The following is a 20,940-nucleotide window of genomic DNA, read 5'->3' on the forward strand; positions in this document are numbered from 1 at the left end:
AAACAGTATGTTCATTGTATTGTTCTGTGATCTCAGGTATCCAGTCCACAAGTCAGCTGTTGTTGTGTGGTTCATACCCTACCTTTAGGAAGCAAAAATGCTATTAATTTGCTGTTTGGTGTTCTGTTGAAATCTTATAAATGAGATTCTTTTTGAGATTTTATTTATTCATGAGAGACACAGAGACAGAGACAGAGAGAGGCAGAGACACAGGTGAGGGAGAAGCAGGCTCCATGCAAGGAGCCTGATGTGGGACTCGATCCCGGGACTCCAGGATCACACCCTAGGCCAAAGGCAGGCGCTAAACTGCTGAGCCACCCAAGCTGTCCTAGTAAATGAGTTTTGAAACAGCAACTAAGCACCACTTAGGAACTGAGCAGATAGACCCTAAAAAAAGCCCAAACCTGAAAGAGGGTCAGCCTGGATGGGTGCACAGCTGGGCACAACACCAGAAATATTGGAGCAGTCTTCTCTGGATGTCAGAGGCTGGATGATATTTTCTTTCTTGGCTCATCTGTGTTTTCTGAGTTCTTTAAATGACGCTATTGCTATAATGAGAAAACTTTTTTTTTTTTTTTAAAGAGGATAGTAAAGACAGATCTGGAGAAAACAAAGAGTAGGGACATCGATAAGTTCCAGATATTACAAAACTCTCCTCTTAGCCCTTGGTCTGGATTGTTTTCTCTATAGGGAACACAGAGTATGCATTTCCCTGGAGCAGCATGTTGTTAGACTAGGTCTGTGGACACTGCATACTTGGTTGGTGCTCCATATTCTGGAAGGATTGGGAAAGAGTGTGCTGGGTGACACCCATCTCATCAAGACTTGATACTAGTTAGATACTGAGGGTCAGATCACTTAACAAGATAACAGGTTGCTTGTTGACCTACTCATTCTTAGGCCAGAGATTGCTTGTTTAAAGATGATAGATATTAAATCTTACCAGAATTCTTTCTAGGAGTGTTATTTTCTCACATACCCGACTCCCACAAAACATACCCCTAATTCTGCCTTTTACCAAATTGAGATGCTTAGTGAATGCCAAAAGGATTTGTTACTTCCAGGTCTAATCTTAACTGTTGCTAGTCCAAGGATTGAGCTCATTAAGGGAGACCCTTGTAGACTCACACCCTGACATTGACCTTCACTTGCCATAGAAAACTGTACAGATATGATGGCTAAAAAGCCAGAGTAATAGTCTGGAATCACCCAAGTAACACGCTTTAGGGCAGAACGTCAGCCTTTTATACATACCTCACTTTGTACCCTAGAGCCTTGTTTGAAGAGCCTTACGTGGCTTGGATGGTTGGCTAGGGTTCTGCTCAGAAGTGGGGAAGAACCTAGACCTGGTGAAGCCCCTCTCTCCTGTGAGCACTTTCTGGAGCTGTGCCCTGAGGGATAAGGTTTGAGCAGCTGCTCTTAAAATTGCCACCATTTAGACTTTCTTCCTGACCTCACTATTTCACAGGTTGCAGATGCCATTCTTGGAAATCAGATGTTTACTCATTATGATCGGGCCCACATTGCCCAGCTCTGTGAAAAGGCAGGCCTCCTGCAGCGTGCATTGGAGCACTACACTGACCTCTACGACATCAAGAGGGCTGTGGTCCACACTCACCTTCTCAATCCTGAGGTATCATGCACCCTTGGGGCACTCCTGTTGTGGATGACACCCACCTATCACTAGGATCACATGCTCCCAAAATTTCCTACGTACGTGGTTATAGGACTGTGGCATGTATCTTCCCTGTGCATGAACCTCGTCACTGCTATATACAGTTCTCATTTAGCCCCCACACAAGCTCCACTTGCTTACCCACACAGCTGGGCTTGCATCACCTCTTTCTTTCCATTGTCTACCTTTGACTTAGCCCGAAAGAACCTATTAATACTGACAGCTCTATCAGGGTTGTCTAAAACCATTAGCAGAAACTAATTGGTACTGCATTCCATTTACAGAATAGATTTTTCTTTCAACTGTGGGGTGTTGCAGGGTCTGGGACAGCTTAATGAATAGTTGAAGTTTAGTATCTTATCCTAAGTTCACTCCTGGCTCGTACTTTTTACCACAAGGGATAGTTGCTTTTCAGTCCTCTTAAGTGAAGATTCTTTATATTTTTGACACTCAGTGGGAAGAATTGACCCAGTTATTTTGCCAGTGTCGGCAACATCTACAATGGTACTTAGCTGTGGACAAACTCTTCCTTGCTTCACAGTGGCTCATCAGCTTCTTTGGCTCCTTGTCGGTTGAGGATTCTTTGGCGTGTCTGCATGCTCTGCTGTCTGCCAGTATCAGACAGAACCTTCAGCTGTGTGTGCAGGTAGCCTCCAAGTACCACGAGCAGCTGGGCACACAGTCCCTGGTGGAGCTCTTTGAATCCTTCAAGAGTTACGAAGGTAAACTTCACAGCCTCTAGCCAACTGCACCTCTTGCTCAGGTGCCTGTAGTAATCTCACAGTCTTCCTTCAGGCCAGGCCGATGTGTCGGTCGTTGGCAGAAGATTTCTGCTGTCTGGTGCGTGTTACCCAGCTTAGGTAGTTTTTTGGCATTTGCAAAGGAAGAAATTAGTTGGTTGGTATTGGGTGGGGACAGTTAGAATCCCCCTTGTGTCCCTGGAGCCTCTGTGGAATTGAGTATCTTTGTGTCACACAGTCTGCTGAATGTTCACCAGAAAGCCTGAGCCACTTGCACTAGTGCATGGCCCTAAGAGGGCAGTGCCTTTGGCGTCCCCCAAGTTAAAGCCCCATGGAGGCTCAGTGGTGTATGGTTGTTGGGCTGGCAGGCCTGACTGTGGTTAGCCACCTCTGTCCTCCTATGGGTATCACACCAAGAATATGCTGGTGAAGGTGATGGCTTTCCTAGGTGAGAGTCTGCTGGAGACAGGCTGGGGCAGGGATAGAAACTGAGCATTTGTCCAGTGAGGTGTTAAGCCACTTCCCTGGACCTAGTGAGGCTGGAATGTTGGAGGAGTAAAGGCAAGACCTGCCTCTAGGAAGCTGCCCCTATCGTCAGAAGACGCCATTGCAGGAAAGGCTGCAGCAGCTATTAGATTGCACTGGGTGAGGAGATGGCAGTAGAGTAGGGTCAGTGGGAGCTGTCTGTTTTCAGAGCTCTGGTTCCTTCCCCCAGGTTAAAGCCAAAGACCTCCTCAGAGAAAGTGGTATTCTCTGTGGTATCCTGTCATGTTCTTATCACCAGTATTCCCTGGCTGGCTTCTGTGAGAGTCAGGAGATGTTCAGCCTCTGATGAATAACGGTGCTTTGTGACTCACCTTGCAGCCCAGTCCACAGTGGCTCCATGTGTGCCAGCAGCTCAGTGTCAGGGAGGCTGCCACTGAAAGCCTCTGCTTTCCTCTCTCCTTGGTTTGTCTTTTTTAGGGCAGCAGTCACACAGCCCTCTTAGGTTACCTGAATTTGAATTATTCTTGAAGATAGGGTGTGCCTGGGCCCCCCAGAAGGATCACACACACACACACACACACACACACACACACACACAGTATTTTACATCAGAACATCTCAGGTATACCTCCCAAATTTGATGGAAATCAGAACTAGTTATTTGGGGGGAGATGCCAAAGCAGAAGAACTTCATGTAGATTTTCTAAGTTGTGAGTGGGCTATGTGAGCTGGGAGACTGGAGCATTGCTGTTGTGGGCTGGCCTTCAAGGGCAGGTGGGCTGTGACTGTGGAAAAGGCAGGTCGATATTATGATGGCATAAGATGAAACAATCTCTCTTTGTAGGCCTCTTCTACTTCTTGGGCTCAATTGTGAACTTCAGCCAAGATCCAGATGTGCACTTGAAATACATTCAGGCTGCCTGTAAGACGGGGCAGATCAAGGAGGTGGAGAGGATATGCCGGGAGAGTAATTGCTACAATCCAGAGCGAGTGAAGAATTTCCTGAAGGTAAGTGTGTCCAGGCATTGCCTCATTCCTTGAGCAAACCATCAGGCAGCTGCCCAAGAGGTGGAAAGCCAGCTTTGTCTCCATTAGTGTTCCCTAGGTCCTTAGTGCAGAGCTCTACTTTATGGCCTAAAGTTCTTGGAGGAGGCCACTGCTCATTTAACAACCTATGAGGCTATGCTGTTAATTATCCAATGTATGAGTAGAGGGAGTTAGTTTATTGCTGCATTATGTTTCAACAATGTCCCAACTATGCCCCTGTTAATTAGGTTAGGAAAGTCTATAGAAGCAAATAAGTGACTCAGTGCTAGTGGCATCAAAAGTGAGAAGTGTATTTTTTCCTCATGCACAGACTGGGGTAAATGTGGAGCTAAAGTAGGGTGGCTTTCTATTTCACCATCTTTCAAGGACCAGGCTGATGGCTGCTTTGCCATCTTCAGCATACCACCTTGAATGGTCAACAGGAAGAAGGAAAGAGAGTTCAGAGGAGTAAGCATGGGTGGTTTTTATGGGTGAGACTGCAGGTGGCATGTGGCACTTCGATTCCCATTCCATTAGAGGAAACTGGATCACATGGCCATACCCAGAACCTTGCAAAGGTGCAAGGGCACCTGAGAAGTGTCGTGTAGGTATGGCCAAATGAGGGGAGGCGTTATTATGATGGACTGTGTGTGTTGGCAGTGGGTTGGGGGGAGCCCCCTGCACTGATGGCTGATGTTCCATGGAGTGTGGCTGTTTGCCCAGAAAGGCAGCCCTTATTGGCACGTGTTCTTGAAAGTAGCCCACACTGTCTGCTGCCAGGCTTGGGTCGCATTTATACATAATGGGCTGCTTATCTTAACACAAATGGTATTTGCTTTTGGACCAGTTTGCAATGGTATTGCCAAATTTAGCAGAGTTCTTTTCTTCTTTAACCAAATAGTATTATCTTTCTATTGTTTCCCAAAGCAAACTCTATATCCCCAAAAGCAAATAACTTAAAACAATAGCATCTCTAGAACAAACTCTCATCCTGAGTCTTCTTAGAGTTGCTTTTCTATAGAAGCAGCGCCATCCCTGTGCTTATTCCTGATTCCTGCAGTCTAGCTCTGTGGGGTCTTCACTGCCTGCTTTGTTCTGTGCTTTCCCAAAACACAGGAGGCCAAGCTCACAGACCAGCTTCCCCTCATCATTGTGTGTGATCGGTTTGACTTTGTCCATGACCTCGTCTTGTACTTATACCGCAACAACCTGCAGAAGTACATCGAGATCTACGTTCAGAAGGTACTACTGGGACCGTCGCTGCTGGCTCCCAAGTGACACCTGGCTACCTTTGTGCCTTGGTTGGTGGTAATAACCTACACCTGAGAGACTGATTCTGCTCCCTGAATGTGTCTGAGACTACTGGTATCTTAACCCAGGCTGCCATAGCACAATACCACAGGCTGGGTGGCTTAAGCAATAGACATTTATTACTAACAGTTCTAGAGGCCGGAAGTCCCAAGATCAAGGTGCTGACCCCACCACCTTGGGTTGGTTCTCTCTGAAGCCACTCTCCTTGGCTTATAGATGGCCGCCTTCTTGCTGTGCCTTTACATGGCCTTTTCTTTGATTACGGCCCTACCCTTGTGACTTCATTGAACCATAATTATGTCCTTCAAGGCCCATCTTCAAATACAGTCACATTAGGGCTTAGAGTTTCAAATATGCATTCTGCCCACCACAGGAGCCCTTTAAGACAGCCACACTGTCCAGGCACTGGGGAACTTGTAGCAGTGACCTGTGCCTGCAGCACTGAAGTCACCACCTTGACCATTCTAGGTCAACCCTAGCCGGATCCCTGCTGTGGTTGGAGGGCTGCTTGATGTGGATTGTTCTGAGGAAGTAATTAAAAACTTAATCATGGTGGTGAGAGGACAGTTCTCTACTGATGAGCTGGTGGCTGAAGTAGAAAAAAGAAACAGGTAAGGGATCCTAGCTTGGTATCTTCTCTTGCCCCTGGGTTCTATTTGCTGTTAAGTTCTCCAAGATCCCTTTCAGTCAGCCTCCAGACCCCAAGAGTAAACTGTCTCTATGGCTGGATTCATAGTAGTGAGTTATTTGCTATTGGTACTGCAGATCTTTCAGGAAAATGTAACAATTAAAATAAGTTTGGAACTCAAGTCTGTTTTGGTCCCTAGAACAACCTGAGGTTAATAGAATGAGATTTTTGTTTCTAGAAGCAACCTTCAGAGTTCAGGGTCTGCCCTGGAGGCTTAGGATGTTCGTTTTGAGACTTTTATGATGTTCTTCTTTGTTCCAAAGGCTAAAGCTGCTGCTTCCCTGGCTGGAGTCCCGGAGTCACGAAGGCTGTGAAGAGCCTGCCACTCACAATGCACTTGCCAAGATCTACATTGATAGCAACAATAGCCCCGAGCGCTTCCTGAGAGAGAATGCTTACTATGACAGCCGTGTGGTGGGCCGCTACTGTGAGAAACGGGACCCACATCTGGCCTGCGTTGCCTACGAGAGGGGGCAGTGTGATCTTGAACTCATTAAGGTGGGGAGCAAATACACCTAGCTGCCAGCTGTTGCCCTGGCTTCCTGTGGCAGGACTTCATCAGTGGGGGCTGCTGAGGACTTCCTCTGAGCCCCACAGTTGCAGATCATGTGGTACATTTCCATAAACTTGGTTTCCTTTTCATTCAGATGCCTTATACCCTGTTTGTATATATTGTACCTATAAGCCTGGCTGCTGCTCCAAGTCTGACCTGTCAGCCTTCTGTTTACAGTCCTTAAGGTTACTTAGTGTCCTGAGGGCAAAATTGAGCCCCTTAGTCTGACTTGGGTTCACACAGTTCCTCTGGGAACTGCAAGTCCTGTCCTCAGCAGCCTGACTACCTCCCCTCTTGCCTCTCTACCTTGGATGCTTCCATCCTGTGTGCCCTAGCACTTCCTGCTCTTCTAGGGCAGCTTCTTCTTCTTTTTTTTTTTTTTTTTTTTTTTTTTGTATTTTATACTATGGTTCTTTTTTTTATAATAAATTAATTTTTTATTGGTGTTCAGTTTACCATCATACAGAATAACACCCAGTGCTCATCCCGTCAAGTGTCCCCCTCAGTGCCCGTTACCCACTCACCCCCGCCCTCCGCCCTCCTCCCTTTCCACCACCCCTAGTTCATTTCCCAGAGTTAGGAGTCTTTATGTTCTGTCTCCCTTTCTGATATTTCCCACACATTTCTTCTCCCTTCCCTTATATTCCCTTTCACTATTATTTATATTCCTTAGGGCAGCTTCTTACACATACCCTCTGCCAACTCTTCCCAACCATGAGCTCTTAACTGGCCCCTCCTTGGAACATCCACCTCAGGTCTGCTTACCTCTGCCCTCGGTTGGATCTACATATTTTATTGTGACCTTAAACTCCAGAAATCTCATGTGGGTGTGCCTGATGTTTGTTTGACTGTAAGATCTATAGACATCTGTTTGCCCTGGGCACCTCAGAGTGCCTGACAACATGGTAGAAACTCAGCAACTGAGGAAGGAATATGTTAGGGTATCAAGCATACAGAGCCAAAGCTCAAGAGCAGTGTACCAGTTTGTCATCCTACTTTAGCTTTGGACACTGACCATGCAAGTGATAGGCCAGGTTGACACAGCACCTTGTCTTACAGTCTCTAGGGAGCCAGTTTGTGTGAAGTTGGGACTTTAGTTGGTTTGATACCATAAGCCAACCTTTTGGCTGAATGTTACCACCTTTTTATTAAAACTCAGTTCAGTGACCTCTCAGGGATTTTTACACTCATCTGTCCTACCTGGACATCGCCTTTTAGTAAGGCAGAGTTCAGACCCAAAAATGCTCATTAAGGTCTGCTGTGTCAGAAGGAGAAGCTGCAGTGAGATTTTGGGGCAAGCTAGAAGTCATGCTATGCACACATGAGCAGCCCATGGACACACATGCAGCACTTAGCCTTGTGCCTGGCCTGTGGTACCCAGCCAGTCTGATACCCACTAGGCCTTAGCAAGTGCCTCACACATTGAGATGTTCCAGTAAACAGCTGGTTTCTTAGAGATGTGTATTAGAACACTCAGAAAAAGGGTCTCAAGTTCAATCAATGAAAGTGTATTTTACTTCTTCTTCTTTTTTTTTTTTAATTTTTATTTATTTATTTATGATAGTCACAGAGAGAGAGAGGCAGAGACACAGGCAGCGGGAGAAGCAGGCTCCATGCACTGGGATGACTGGGAGCCCGATGTGGGACTCGATCCCGGGTCCCCAGGATCGCGCCCTGGGCCAAAGGCAGGCGCTTAACCGCTGCGCCACCCAGGGATCCCTGTATTTTAAAGTTTATAGGCCTTGAGGGATCCCTGGGTGGCGCAGCGGTTTGGCGCCTGCCTTTGGCCCAGGGCGCGATCCTGGAGACCCGGGATCGAATCCCACATCAGGCTCCCGGTGCATGGAGCCTGCTTCTCCCTCTGCCTATGTCTCTGCCTCTCTCTCTTTCTCTCTCTGTGACTATTATAAATAAATAAAAATTAAAAATAAATAAATAAAAATAAAGTTTATAGGCCTTGAAATGTAGCATATATGCTGTTTTGTACCAGTTCTGGGCTATTCTGATAACATTTTAGAGATGATGACTGTTTAAGTTAGCTAAAATTTAAAAATTAGTCCCTCCTTCATGCACCGCATTCCATTGCACAGGTCTAGAACATTTTCATTGTCTCAGAAAGTTCTGCTGGGTAGCACTACTTTAGGGCAACAGGTTGCTGTGGAGAGGAGCTGCCTCACAGTCATACCCATTCTAAGTTTTAAACTGAGAAACTTGTGTTTTGAGCTAATTTGTCACTCTGGGAAGTGCATTGTCACTCATTTGGGATGCTGCTTATCACATGTCAAAGTACTGTTTCTCATTTAGGCTCTGGCTGACACTAAACAAGTGTTGGGGACAGAGGGAACTGACTAGGGTGGGTCCCTTAAGTAGCATCCATTGGTTGGTTGTGTTATACACACTAGTGTGCTCATTTCAGGTTTGCAATGAGAATTCTCTGTTCAAGAGTGAGGCCCGCTACCTGGTGCGCAGGAAGGATCCTGAGCTCTGGGCTCATGTCCTTGAGGAGACTAACCCGTCCAGGAGACAGCTGATTGACCAGGTGAGGAATGGAAATGGGAGTATGGGTATGCATGCCTGCATTTTGCTGTCTTACCATATTGTGGCCAGAGTGACTAGTTGAATTATTACGTCTAACACATCTTCAGACGCATGACCAGACAGACTATCTTGTGAATCCTCTCTGGAGTTTACTGGTTAAAGGCACAGAGTTGGCCCTAATCTCCAAAGCAGGGATGTGCTGCTCCAGTAAAAGGAATATCTGATGGCATGCCTACATGCTGGATCCTTAGTATTTTTTCAGCTCAGCCCCCGGTGACACAAGGTAAATGACTTTCAGGATTGTTTCAGCTGGACTTGCCTTTGTTGAGGAACCCCTTGCACTCTTATAACTATCTAGTTGCCTCCTTCTCCTCCAGTGCTGAGGCCAGGGTTCCTCCTATGTGCAGTCTGGCGGATGGGTGTCAACCTCAACCACTTGGTAGGCTTCCCATAGCTTCAAGGCAACAATTGATACTTCACCATCCCCACTCTCCCCTCAGCTGCTGGGCATACTCTTTGGAGGGTAGGCTAAGACCAAGGTGGGAAAAAGACACCCTGGTCCAAGAAGTGGCCTTCAGCCTTGAGCCTGTCAACTAAAGTGCCTCTGCTCCTTTGTGTGCATTACCAACCACTGGGTGCACTTGCTGGGTTTCACCTCTATCTCTCCTGAATTTCATCTTCTTGTTTTCTGTCCACTGTTCTTCATGTTTCTGCCATTATATTTTTATTAATAAACTTCATTTTGGAACACTTTTAGATGGCTAGAAGACTGGTTTTTTGGATCTCATATTAACTTTGGAGTTACCCATCTGTAAGATTTGCCTGAAGATTCATTCATCCAGACTTGACAGATACTGAGCAGCAAAGGGCCTGGGACAGAGTAGGCTTATATTCCACTAGAGATCTATCTCCAGATTTACAGACAACAGATACTTCTCCAGGTGTTGTCCAACTGCCTGACGTGTCTTGTAGGCCATGTTGCATTGGCTCGAGCAGCTTTAATGCTTTGCTGAACTGAAGCCAGCAGAGTGTCTCTTGGTCTCCCCATGTCTGTGTAGGGCTGCTAATCCTGTCATTATGTCTGCTGAGACTGAATATTCATAGCCACCTCCTAGGGGGCATTTACCTACCTTACCTCTCTAATTAGAGAGACTGCATGAGGCCAGAGGCAGACTGCTTGTAGGCCTGGAGGAGAAGCTAGCTCATTATGGAAAGTTTACTTAGAGGCAGCAGCTTCTTTAAGTAACCTTAGATTAGGCATCCTGTTGACTCAAATAGATGATGGAAATTTATTTTTGCCCTTAAAATAAACAGTGTATATTTAAAGCACTCAAAGGTTTTCAAGAATGGATAGATGTCATGATGGCAGGAAATACCTCCTATTCTGGATGGATTCTGTGTGCTATGACAGTTTTCTTTTCCCTTAAGTACACCCTTTTTGTTATTTATCTCCTGTGATAGCCCCTTTCCTCAAACTCCTTGGAATAACTGTTAGGATTGTTATAAACTCCTCAGAAGAACTTTTGTATCTTATGAGGCCATTGAGTATACAGTGGCCACTTGCAAGGTGGACTGGGCTTTGATTCTAGTTCTATTGCAGCCCCTCCTGTTTGCAGGGTAAAAGCTCATGGCCAGAGCTGTGTATCATCTATTATCTGTCATACCTTCTCTGAGCTGTCAGTTCTTTCTCTTTAATGCACTACTATTGCTCACCCCTGATAAACACCCAAACTTGGCAAAACTGATAGATCCTGAAGCCACCAAAGGCCCCTGGCACAAAGTGTAAATAAAGAGAACGATGCTGACCTTCTAGCCTGCTGTCATCTGGGAAGTGTACTCTTTGGGAAAGTGTCTTTTCCCCCACTTGTGAGTTTTTTTTTTTTTTGTAATGAGACACCTGTAGTTGGATGAGGGGTGGTGTGGCCAGTTTTTTTTTTTTTTTTTTTTTTTCCCCAGTCTTTCCCTTGGCCTTGTTCTGAGGGCTGTGGAGCTCAGGGTATACTGGACTGCAGGCCTGGAAGTGGGCTGGGCCAGTGGTGCTCTAGGGTAGCAAGAGCTTCACTAGAGTGGTGTCTTCATTAGAGAAATGGAGGCCGTATTTGCTATGAACAGTGACCTAAAAAACAAAGATGAAAGCAGACATGCATTTCAGCTGCCTGTTTAGTGCACTGTGTTATTGAGTGTGGAGTAAATTTGCGGTATGCTCACTCGGGCAAAGATGAATCTGCAGCCCTTTTGATGTGAGAGAGCAACTAACTGTCAAATAGAGGAGGCAGAGATCTCTGAAATGGACTCCTTTAGACAACCTTCCCTTTTTGCCTTGAGAAATCTGTTTTCTCTGTGACTATTTCAGACTGCCATGGAGGAATCCTTCCCTTCGGTTTAGCTTCAAAGATAGTCTTGAATTGGCTGTATCTAATCAAGTTCTTTCAAATGATTTTTAAAACCAGGTGGTACAGACGGCATTGTCAGAAACACAGGATCCTGAAGAGGTCTCAGTCACTGTCAAAGCCTTCATGACAGCTGATCTGCCTAATGAACTGATTGAGCTGCTGGAGAAGATTGTTCTGGATAACTCGGTCTTCAGTGAGCACAGGTAAGGGTATGCCAAGGGTAGTGCTGACTGGGTCAGATTCAAGCACCTGCCTGACGTTCACTTTCCATTACACTGTTGGACCTTTCTTCACCTGCCCAGCCTCATTGACTGCTCCCCAGTGTCTTCTCACTGTGTTCTGTATTTTCAGTCCTACCTATGTCTTCTAGCCCAACCTAAATTCTCCTTTTTCCAGGAAGCCATCCTTCCTCTTGATTCTCTGGGCTGCACTATTCTTTTTTAACCACAATGCTCAGAAAGGGAGCTAATATTCATTAGTGCCTACTATGTCCCAAGCATGTTAAACTCTTGAAATCATGGTGAACAAAGCTTGGAAACAGATGCCAAGAAAACTAAATCTGGTCATGTATCAGGGAAGACTTGCTGGATATGTAATGTAGAGACATGATGAGTAAGAGCTTTGGTAGAAAGAACACTCTAGGCAGAAACAACAGCATGGGCAGACACTTTGTTGGGTTTTTTTTTTTGTTTTTGTTTTTGTTTTTGTTTTGTTGTGTGTGTGTGGGTTTTTTTTTAAGATTTTTATTTATTTGAAGACAGAGTGAAAGACACAACCTGCAGAAGGGAAAAGGAGAAGCAGATTCCCCACTGAAAGGAGAACCTGACATGGGGCTCCATCCCAGGACCCTGGGATCATGACCCGAGCTGTAGGCAGACACTTAACCCACTGAGCCACCCAGATGCTCCATGGGCAGACACTTTGGAAGTAATAGAGCATGCTTCAATGTGGTCACACTCAGCACTTAATCTCCACTTTAAAATTCATTATCAGAGATTCTGTGTCAAACAGACCAGTATATTTGCACCATAAATCCTGCTGTAAAGATTTAATTGTAAGGTTTGTTTTGTAGGCCAGAAGGGCTTTCAAGGCCTGTGGCATGTGTTAAAGCATATTTTTGTGTATGTGTTTGTTTTTAAACTCAGAAATGCTAAATGGCAAATTATGGAATGTAAAATTATATTTTAATGGAATCCTGAGCCCTTCTTGATTACAGGATGCCTGAGGTGACTAGGATATTCCATCTTGTTGTCTGGTCAACCTCCTTTGATAGATACTAGCTTGTTAGTACTTTCCACAGAAAAATACTTAAAGGTGGTTCTGATTCTGTGTGCTGACTCCTTGAACACTGTTGTTTCTCATACATGCAAGGGGACCTTCAAGTTCTTGCCCCTCTTTCTAGGACTGGCTGCTTCATCAGACATAGTTTTCTGTGTAGGTGTAAATAGCCAGAGTTGGCAGTATGGCAGACTAGATCCCTATATACTTACACCATTACTAGAAAAACTTATATATATTATATGGTCTATATTTGTGTCACACAAAATACACTTTGAGGTAAAAACCATTAATAGTAAAAAGGGCCAGTACAGTAGTCCCCCACTTATCCATGATTTCATGTCCTATGGTTTCAGTTGTCATGGTTAACTATATTCGGTCTGAAAATAGTGTATCAGAAGCTCAGTTATAGCCTAACAGTATATCTCAGTGCCTACATCATTCACCTCACTTCTCATCACATAGGCGTTTTAGCATTTCACATCATCCCAAGAAGGGTGAGTGCAGTACAAGATATTTTGAGGGCAAGAAACCACATTCACATAAATTTTATTTATAATGTATTGTTGTAATTGTTCTATGTTATCATGAGTTTTTATTGTTAATCTCTTATTGTACCTGATTAATAAAGCTTATCAAAGGATATATATACAGGAAAAAATATCATATATGTAGGATTTGGTACTCTCTGTGGTTTCAAACCCCCACTGGGGGGTCTTGGAATAATTACCTGCAGCTGAGGGGGACTACTATATATAATGATGAAATATTTAACTCATCGGGGAGATAATTCTGAACTCGTACATACCTAATAATATAGTTTCAAAATATGTAAGGTGGCAATTGCCAAAACTGCAAGAAGACAAAGGCAGATTCACCACATTAGAACATCTTAACACATCTCTGGGTAATTGATAGAACAATTAGCTTTAAAAATGAGCATATTAGGGCAGCCCTGGTGACTCAGCGGTTTAGCACTGCCTTCAGTCCAGGGTGTGATCTGGAGACCCGAGATCGAGTCCCACGTTGGGCTCCCTGCATGGAGCCTGCTTCTCCCTCTGCCTGTGTCTCTGCCTCTCTCTCTCTCTCTCTCTCTCTCTGTGTGTCTCTCATGAATAAATAAATAAAATCTTTTTTAAAAATGAGCATATTAAAAAGTATACATAAAGAAAGACCATAGTAAATACATTTTTAAAGTAAATAAAAATAATATAGCTGTTGAATTATAAGCTTACTAGAATGAATTTACATCTATTCAACAAATAGACATGGTTCTTAAAAAAAACAAATCAAGAGACAAATAAATGAAAAGACAAACTTCTATAATCCTATCCACTCAACCATGATAAAGAGCTTGATGTAAATTTATGAATGATCACATACTAAAAGACATCAGGGGCACCTGGGTGGCTTGCTCAGTTAAGTGTCTGCCTTCAGTTCAGGTTGTGATCCTAGGGTCCCGGGATCGAGCCCCATGTCAGACTGTCTGCTCAGTGTGGAGCCTGCTTCTCCATTTGCAACTCCCCTTGCTCATGCGCACATGCATTCACTTTATCTTTCTCTCATAAATAAGTAAAATCTTAAGTTTTTTTTAAGGAAAAAAAGACATCAGTTTTACCACATCATTCAGATTTACTGCAATACCAATAAAACTCTCTATTTGTTTATTTATGAAACTTGATAGGAGATTTTAATGCAAGGGGACTGAAATCAAAAAAGATAAAAGGCCAAGAATAATCAAGATTGCCAACACAAATAATAAGTCACCCAAGAGGTGGGAGTAGGTTTAGGGATGGCAAGGTACTTACTCTGATCTAGAATTATTATAAAATTAAATCAAGTCCTGATGGTTTAGGCAAGGAACAGAGAAATGGACCATTATAGTAGAGCAAAGAGCCCTAAAATAGACCTACACATATGTAAAACATGCATTTATGACAGAGTTGGTTATGCAGAAGGAAATAATAGACTTTTCAGTAAAATGATGTCTGGACAACTGATTATCCATATAGGTAAAAATTAAAATTGGACCTCTGTGCCATACTATGTAAAGATTTAAATATAAAGGCAAAACTATAATGTTTTTAGAGTTTATGTTTAGAAGAAGAATGTATTTGTGGCCTAATGCACACATAAGCCAGCCACGAAAATATAAAAACCGCTTGAAAAACTAGTAAATAGGACTATGTTAAACTTAAGAACTTTATCATAATGAGAAAAGGGTAAGCTACAAACAGACGACATTTGCAACATACATAACCAACAAAAACTAGCCCAGAGAACAAAATGAAAGAAAAACTCAACCTGTTAGAAAACTCAGCAAAGCACTTGAGTGATCCTTCAGCAAGAGAGACAGCCTGTGAGCCTACGGCAGGAATGCAGCCTCATCAGCCATCAAGGAAGCACAGTGTGACTGCTGTGTGCCATCCCTTTCCTCCTGCAGAGCAGCAAGGATCTAGCTCTCCTAATCAGCCTTGATGACAGTGTGGAGCAACTGGGCCTCTTATATGCCCTGTTGGAAATGTGCATTCCTCTTGGGAAGCAGTGCATGTTGGAAGGGTTTCCACTCTTGGTTCAGAACTCTGGAGAAACTTGGCTCACATGTATCAGGAGACATGTGCAAGAATGCACAAAGCACAATTTCCAGCAACAAAGATCTGAGAGCAATCCAGATACCCAACTGTAAAAGGGTTGTCGTACTGTCGTACAGTGGAGTACCATGTCACAGAGAAAATGAATGCTGTCCAACAGCACAGGTGAATCTAGGACCTAATTTTTTAATACCTTTTTCCCTCCTTTTTCATTATAATACAGTTAAATTGGCCTTTTATGGGGGATGTACAATACTAGAAATTTCAACACATGCCTAAGATTTGTGTAAGTTACCACCACAGTCAGGGTACAGAACAGTTCCCTCACTATGAAACTGCCTTGTGTAAACTACCCTTTACAGTTACATCCCCTGACAGTCATCCATCTGTGATTCATCACCATCACTGCAGTTTTGCCTTTTCTAGAATGTCATGTAGAGGGAATCAGTATGCAGTCTCTTGAGAGCTGGCTTCTTTTACACAGTGTAATGCCTTTGAGCTTCATCCAAGTTATCTGCATCAATAGTTTGTTCTTTTTTAAAATATTTTTTTTAATTTTTATTTATTTATGATAGTCACACACACAGAGAGAGAGAGGCAGAGACATAGGCAGAGGGAGAAGCAGGCTCCATGCACCGGGAGCCCGACGTGGGATTCGATCCCGGGTCTCCAGGATCACGCCCTGGGCCAAAGGCAGGCGCTAAACCGCTGCGCCACCCAGGGATCCCAGTTTGTTCTTTTTTATTGGTGAATAGTGTTCTGTGGTATGAATGTACAGCAGTTTGTTTATCCACTTGCTCATTGAAGGACATTTTGGATTGTTTTCAGTTTGGGGTGACTATGAATACAGCTGCTATAAACGTGTGTCCAGATTTTTGTTTGAACACATCTAGCAATTGGTGAACCACATGGTATATATATGTTTAACTGTTTAAGAAGTTGCCAAACTATTGTTTTTCAGAGTGTACCATTTTGCATTCCCACCAGCAATGTGTGAGAATTCCAATTTCTCTACATCTTCTTTAGCACTTGGTATTACCGGTATTTTTTATTTTAGTCATTCTAATAAGTGTATAGTGGTGTGTCATTGTGGTTTTAATTTGCATTTCCCTAATGGCTAATGGTGTTAAACAACTTTTCCTGTGCTTATTTACCCTCCATATATTCTCTTGGGTCAAGGATCCTTCTAAATCTTTTGCCTTGGGGCACCTGGGTGGCTCAATGGCTGAGCATCTGCTTTTGGCTCAGGTCGTGATCCCAGAGTTCTGAGATCAAGTCCCATATCGGACTCGATTGCAAAAAAAATTTACAAATATTTTTTCCCAGTGTAGAGGTTGTCTTTTTATTCCCCTAATAGCATCATTTGAAGATCAAAAGTTTTCTCTTTGGGCAGCCCGGGTGGCTCAGCGGTTCAGCACTGCCTTCAGCCCAGGGCGTGATCCTGGAGACCTGGGATCAAGTCCCATTTCAGGCTTCCTGCATGGGGCCTGTTTCTCCCTTTGCCTATGTCTCTGCCCGCCCCCCTGTGTGTCTCTCTCTCCCATGAATGAATAAATTTAAAAATCTTTAAAAAAAAAAGTTTTCGTGGAGATCCCTGGGTGGCTCAGCGGTTTAGTGCCTGCCTTCAGCCCGGGGTGTGACCCTGGAGTCCCAGGATCGAGTCCCACGTCGAGCTCCCTGCATGGAGCCTGCTTCTCCCTCTGCCTCTGTCTCTGCCTCTCTCTCTCTCTCTCTCTCTCTCTCTCTCTCTCATGAATAAATAAATAAAATCTTTAAAAAATAAAATAAAAAAGTTTTCAGACAGCCCTGGTGGCTCAGTGGTTTAGCGCTGCCTCCAGGGCGTGATCTGGAGACCTGGGATCGAGTCCCACGTCAGGCTCCCTGCATGGAGAGCTGCTTCTCCCTCTGCCTGTGTCTCTGCCTCTGTCTCTCTCTCTGTGTGTTTCTCATGAATAAATAAAATATTTTTTTTTAAGTTTTCTCTTTTTTTTTTTTTAAGATTTTATGTATTTATTTGAAAGAGCGGGAGTGAGATAGAGTGCTGAGCAGGGAGCCTGATACAGGGTCTGATGCCAGGATTCCAGGATCATGATGTGAGCCAAAGGCAGATGCTTAACCAACTGAGCCACCCAGGTGCCCTTAAAAGTTTTCATTTGGATCAAGTCAAAGTCAGACTTTTCTCTTATGGATTGTGTTTTGGTGTTAAGAACTCTGTGCCTGGTCCCAGGTCAAAAATTCTCTCTAAATTCCTTTTAAAAGTCTTACAGTTTTACATTTAGATCTGTGGTCCAGTGCCCACCAACATATGAGGTTTAGGTTTAGGTTCATTTTTTTCTTGTGGATATCCAGTCATTCCAGGGTTATTTGTTAGGTCCTTTGTGCATCAGATTCCTTTTGCATCTTTGCCAAAAATCACTTGGCCAGGTAGCATGATTCCTCCAACTTTATTCTTTTTTTTTAAGATTTTATTTATTTATTCATGAGAGACAGAGACAGAGGCAGAGACAAAGGCAGAGAGAGAAGCAGGCTCCATGCAGGGAGCCCGATGTGGGACTCGATCCTGGGTCTCCAGGATCACACTCTGGGCTGAAGGCGGCGCTAAACCGCTGAGCCACCTGGGCTGCCCCCTCCAACTTTATTCTTGTTCAAGATTTAGAATTAGCTTTGTATCAAAAGGGAAACCTCCTGGAATTTTGACTGGAATTGCATGAGATCTATAGACGAATCTGGGGACAGTTGATATATTTACTATGTTGAGTATATAAATACAACATGTCTCCGTTTATTTAGATCTTTACTTTTTCTCATCAGCATTTTATATTTTTCAGCATATAGATCATGTACATGTTTTATTAGATTAATACCTAAATATTTCATGTTTGGGGAGCTACTGTAAATCGGTAGGGGTTTCTTTGTTTACAATTGTACATTGCTAGTATACAGAACTACAAACGACTTAATGGTTATCCTAATATCTTGCTAAGCTTATGTATTTCTCCTAGGATTTTTTCATAGATTCCTTGGAATTTTCTATCAGTTTTGTTGCTTATAAATAGTGACAGTTTTATTTCTTCCTTTCTAGTCTAGATGCTTTTTATTTATTTTTCTTGCCTAACTGCCTTGACTAGAGCCTCCAGTAGAATGTTGAATAAAAGTGGGGAAAGTGTTCATCATTGTCTTATTCCTGATCCTGGGGAGAAGCATTCAGTCTCTCAGTATTGAGAGCTGTGAATATTATGTAGATGGCCTTCATCATCAGATTGAAGAAATTCCCTTCTAGTTCTAGTTTGCTTAGAGTCCTTATCATTAATGGGTATTGAATTTTGTCAGATACTTTTTCTCAGTCAACATGATGTTCATGTTATTCTTTTTTAGATTCTTAATATGGTACATTACCTTGATTTTCCCCCCATGTTTTTAAATAAGGCAAAATAAAACATTTTATAAGAATGCATCTAGTATGATTAAAGAAAAGTTCAAAAACATGCAAAACTATCTATATTGCTTAGATAGACAGTTTTTTTTTTAAGATTTCTTTATTTGACAGAATGATCACAAAAATGGGGAGTGGGTGAGGGAGAACCAGGTTCTCCTCTGAGCAGGGAGCCTGACTTAGGGCTCGATCCCAGGATCCTGGGAACATGACCTGAGCTGAAGACAGATGGGCAACTCACTGAGGCACCCAGGCACCCCTAGATATACAATTTATATGGCAGAACTATTAAAAACACACACACACACAAAAAAAGCTGTTAGAGGAAAGCCTGTGAAGTAAGGGTGGTGGTTGCTTCTGGAGAAGCCACAGCAGCCCTCCAGTGGTGGGTGGTTTTCTGATTTCTCCTACCTGGTGCTTTCTCAAGACTTTGGACCACATATACTTTATAAATATTCTGTTGTATCATTCATTAGTCATGTGTGTGTGTTTTAAATACTTTTAAATTGAGAGTCTTGGGCCGGTCAACCTGCCAAAGAGTGTCGTGTGGCTTTCATTCCTGTGACACTGTGCTGACTACCACCTCTCCTAAGGAATCTCCAGAATCTGCTGATCCTAACCGCCATTAAGGCAGACCGCACACGGGTCATGGAGTACATCAGCCGCCTGGACAACTACGATGCCCCAGACATTGCAAACATCGCCGTAAGCAGCGCACTGTATGAGGAGGCCTTTGCCATTTTCCGCAAGTTTGATGTAAACGCCTCAGCAATCCAGGTGGGCTGCTGAGTGCGGTCATGGTAGACCCTAGTGACCTCTGCCACACGAGTCCTCATCATCATCTGTCGTCACCCCCATCTGGCTGTTCGATGTCTCTCTCAGATTCTTGTGCTCTTTTCTTCTCTTCACCAGTAACCTGTCTTCCCAGCCTGTTGGCTCCTATTCTGCTAGTACTCCTGTTCTCTGGCAGTCACCCCCGGTCATTCCTCTAGACTTGGGTACCTGAAGCCAGGTCATGTGATCAGCCCTGGTGACTGAGGTCCTTGCATGTGATGACTGTTCCAGTCCTTCACCCCCTGCTACCTCACCTCCCCAGAGCAGTCACCTCTCCAGAGCAGTCCTGCCAGCCCTCCTGCCCACCTTCAGCCCCACCAAGAGCCCTTCCCATAACCCTCCTCTGTTTCCTCCCAGCCTATTGGTCTTTTCTGGTTTTATTTCCAAATCAATTATAAACCATGGGACAGATCACTTTAATTACTCTCTCACCAAGATTCTTTATGTCCTTGCCTCTTCCCTTACCATTTTTCTGTACCTGCCTGTGAAATCTCAGACATAAACACCCCTCTTTTTGGTTCATACATGGTCTGTGGCCTTGCTCTGAGATCAAACTGTATGAGGGGGCAACTGCTGCACCCCAGGCCTCCAGATGACAGTACCCTTCAAGGGTATTTTCTTCCTGATAAGCTATTTCATTCCCTACAGTAGCTCCTTTGAGGCTTTTTACACCCTGTATGCTCCATTGTACTGTCTTACCAGGATCAAGGGCAATTCCCATGTCCTTGTTCTGGACCAAAAAGCTTAGCTTGACTGTCTCCCATTTCTTTATTTCTCTTTTTTGGAGTGTCTCTTCTCCATGAGGCATCTTCCTCCTGTACAGTATAGGTCTTATCTTTTCCTTCCATTCATCATCTGAGAAATACTTAATGCCTGGTTGCTTTGGACTGAATTGAAATGGCCATGCAGCTTTAGGCAAAATGTTCTACATTTTGAACAAAAATCTGCTCCCTATAGTTGACTAGGTGTGGTAAAAAATAAGTGCCCTCTTATAACCCCTAGGTCCTGATTGAGCACATTGGAAACCTGGACCGAGCATACGAGTTTGCAGAGAGATGTAATGAGCCTGCTGTATGGAGTCAGCTGGCCCGCGCCCAGCTCCAGAAAGACTTGGTGAAAGAATCCATTGACTCCTACATCAGAGCGGACGACCCTTCCTCTTACTTAGAGGTCGTTCAGGCAGCCAGCAAGAGCAGTAAGTGAACTTCCTCTCCTTGAGGCTCTGCTTCTCACTGGTGTGAAGCCTGGCAAGAGAAGGATGTGGCCTTCCCAGGAATCTGCACATGTTACGCATCCAGAAATATTGGAGACACCACTAAGTAAAAGTTTTCCAAAAGAATCTATTACTATTAATCTGCTAATGACACTAGCTCTTTAGTTGACTGTTAACTAGA

The 20,940-nt window shown here is 43.9% G+C and overlaps 1 protein-coding gene across 4 annotated transcripts in view; it reads left to right on the forward strand.

Moving 5' to 3' along the window:
- Positions 1-20,940, forward strand: part of CLTCL1 (clathrin heavy chain like 1) — a 94,768-nt gene that overhangs the window by 53,586 nt on the left and 20,242 nt on the right. For all 4 annotated transcript variants that reach the window (XM_072803560.1, XM_072803561.1, XM_072803559.1 and 1 more), the window contains exons 12-21: positions 1,469-1,633; positions 2,217-2,397; positions 3,746-3,909; positions 5,044-5,169; positions 5,707-5,849; positions 6,190-6,424; positions 8,896-9,018; positions 11,468-11,613; positions 19,306-19,489; positions 20,549-20,741. In XM_072803560.1, coding sequence (XP_072659661.1) covers positions 1,469-1,633; positions 2,217-2,397; positions 3,746-3,909; positions 5,044-5,169; positions 5,707-5,849; positions 6,190-6,424; positions 8,896-9,018; positions 11,468-11,613; positions 19,306-19,489; positions 20,549-20,741 — 1,660 coding nt within the window. The remainder of the gene's footprint in view (positions 1-1,468; positions 1,634-2,216; positions 2,398-3,745; positions 3,910-5,043; positions 5,170-5,706; positions 5,850-6,189; positions 6,425-8,895; positions 9,019-11,467; positions 11,614-19,305; positions 19,490-20,548; positions 20,742-20,940) is intronic.

The sequence above is a fragment of the Canis lupus genome, chromosome 27, assembly GCF_048164855.1.
Source record: "Canis lupus baileyi chromosome 27, mCanLup2.hap1, whole genome shotgun sequence".
Lineage (NCBI taxonomy): Eukaryota > Metazoa > Chordata > Mammalia > Carnivora > Canidae > Canis > Canis lupus.